Here is a 2,362-nt window from a genome sequence, read left to right as displayed (position 1 = left end):
CTCTTCAACCTCCCTCTGGGGCAGAACCATCCCTGGATGTGGTCTTGCCGCCAAGCCTGACTGACCCCCAGGATGCACCTACACCTCTGGGAAGGAGAGAGGACCCAGGGTGCCATCCCCCAACTCACCCAAGTCAGCATAGTTCCTCCTGCAGAACTGCCGGCGGCCGCCAAAGCACAGGTCAAAGGGCTGCTCATCCGGGCGCCGCAGCTTGTGCCCACTCTCAATGGCAGCAAAGGCTTCCTCGGCATAGCGGTAGGTGACAAAGCCATAGTTATCGCTGACACCAGAGAAGAAGGAAGGAGATCAGCAGCCATACAGTATGTTTGTCTCTCCTTGGTCTGCACTGTCCCCTTGAGTAAAGGGAAAAGGGCCAAGAGGAACCATCCCCGTGAAGGGGCTGACCCATGTGCCCACAGCTCTTACCCCTCAGAGCGGAAGTGCAGTGTGCACTCCTCGATGTCCCCAAACACAGAAAAACGGTGCCGCAGCTCTGACCGCGTCATCCGGCTAGGGATCTTGCCGATAAACACAACTCGTCGTTCCTCCTGTGGACAGGTATGCCCCATCAATGAGCAGGACCTCTCTTACAGAGCACCCTCCCCTTGTGGCCACCCAACACAGTGCCCTGGCCAGGGCCTCCCAGTTAATGCTGCCAGCAAGACTGTGCTCCCACAGCTTTCTGAAGTGACAAAGGAGTTGTGGACCCCCTCAAATCTCCAGCCCCAGTCTCCTAGCCCTCCAGCACTCACTATTGCACGTTCCTTCTGGAGGATCCTCTGCCTTTGGTAGTGGTCCTGTGCATCATAACTGTATCTGGGAGGGCAGAAACCAGACACATGAGCTACAGGGTCAAGGGGGTGTCAGAGGGTCATGGGGAGGCCAGAAGAGAGTGATCCTGAACACAAGGAGGTACTGAAGGAGTGGGTCCACCCCTGCCTGAGACACAGGAGGCCAGGAGATGGGTTGGGGAGAGCTCACACCCCTGCAGGGTGGCCATGCTCACCTTCTCCGCCTGTTACTCCTCCTGCGGGGTGAGGGGGAGCGGGACTGGCTGCGGGATGTGGACCTGGATGAGTAGGAGGATGCTGACGATGAGGATGAGGACCTGTCCTGGGACCTGCCACATGATCCACAGCTGGAGTGAGAGGAGGAGCTGTGGGAACATCTTGAGCGGTGGTACCTGGGGGAAGGAGAGACACAGCTCAGTGCTGAGCCCACCCCATGCACATCACTGTGAGGCTCTGGAGAAGAAAGATACCTCCATCATCCCCAAGGTATCCACCACACCACTTGGACAGGATTGATCCCCAGGATGAACCAGACTATGGAAACCTCTGCCCAAGACTGCCAGGGCAGTAACAGCACAACAGAAATGTTGCCCCACTTGGGTTCCAACACTGCAGAAAAAGAAGCAGGCTCACTGCAGGCACAGCCTCTGAAGAGCAGGCACAGGGCTGTGACCGTGAGGGCCAAAGCTGATGTGCTGAGCACCAGACAATGCAAAGGATGACACTGGAGCCATCACATCCACGTCACACTCAACAGCCGTGTGAATGGAGACTGTGAGACCAGGGCCAGGGAAAGCTTATGGGCAGGACCAAAGCCCCTCTGGGATCAAGCTGTGCTGTCTGTAGCCAGCACAGTCCCTCCCCAGGTATGCTGCCATGGGTGGTGCCAACATAGGCAAACCCAGGCCTGCTGGGGCATACTGCCTGGTACTGCCACATATTCTCTTGGAGGTCAGGATGGTACAGTCCATGGGGACATTTCCCAGCACAAAGTCAGCTGCATTTGCTGGAAAGCCAAGCCAGACATGTTGTCTGACAGTCACCGAGCTGTACATCCCTGGGACATGGCACTGTATACCTGCCCCTTCCAACTCCTGCCTCTGCACTTACTGGCCATCAACCGCAGGATCATGGTTGGACAGACCCCTCATACACAGAGATGCCTCCAGGGAAGGACAGAAGAGAGACCCTTTGTGAGCTCCAGTGCCTCCCGACCCAGCTGGGACAGGTTGCACATCACTCAGATGGCACAAAGACTCCAAAAGAAACACATGACACACAGACCAAACTGTCCCACTTTCCTATACAGCCACCTTTGTAAGGAGCACAGGGAGCCCCTGAGAGGCAGCCAAGCCAGATGGGATTTTCCCTGCTTGCCTCCAGCAGCTCCCTGGAGCTTCACTGTGGCTCCTCTCATTTCTACACCTAGTGCTGCAGCCCCACAGCACAAACACCTGCAATACCCCAGAAAAAGCATCCAAAAGCCAAGGTGCAGCCAAGAACTCCTAAGGCGGTGTTCCAGGAGGAGTAAGGAAGCCTGGCTCAGTGGTGGCTGTGCAGGCTGCCCAGAC

At 56.8% G+C, this 2,362-nt stretch overlaps 1 protein-coding gene across 1 annotated transcript in view; it reads right to left on the bottom strand.

Moving 5' to 3' along the window:
* Positions 1 to 2,362, bottom strand: part of LOC103811424 (peroxisome proliferator-activated receptor gamma coactivator-related protein 1-like) — a 5,633-nt gene that overhangs the window by 516 nt on the left and 2,755 nt on the right. The window contains exons 5-8 of the mRNA XM_009084395.1: positions 1,007 to 1,183; positions 753 to 816; positions 427 to 548; positions 129 to 280 (exon numbers count right to left, since the gene is read on the bottom strand). Coding sequence (XP_009082643.1) covers positions 129 to 280; positions 427 to 548; positions 753 to 816; positions 1,007 to 1,183 — 515 coding nt within the window. The remainder of the gene's footprint in view (positions 1 to 128; positions 281 to 426; positions 549 to 752; positions 817 to 1,006; positions 1,184 to 2,362) is intronic.

The sequence above is a fragment of the Acanthisitta chloris genome, unplaced genomic scaffold (assembly GCF_000695815.1).
Source record: "Acanthisitta chloris isolate BGI_N310 unplaced genomic scaffold, ASM69581v1 scaffold14211, whole genome shotgun sequence".
Lineage (NCBI taxonomy): Eukaryota > Metazoa > Chordata > Aves > Passeriformes > Acanthisittidae > Acanthisitta > Acanthisitta chloris.
The sequence above is the reverse complement of the archived record's forward strand: the minus strand, read 5'-3'. Positions and strand labels throughout refer to the sequence as shown.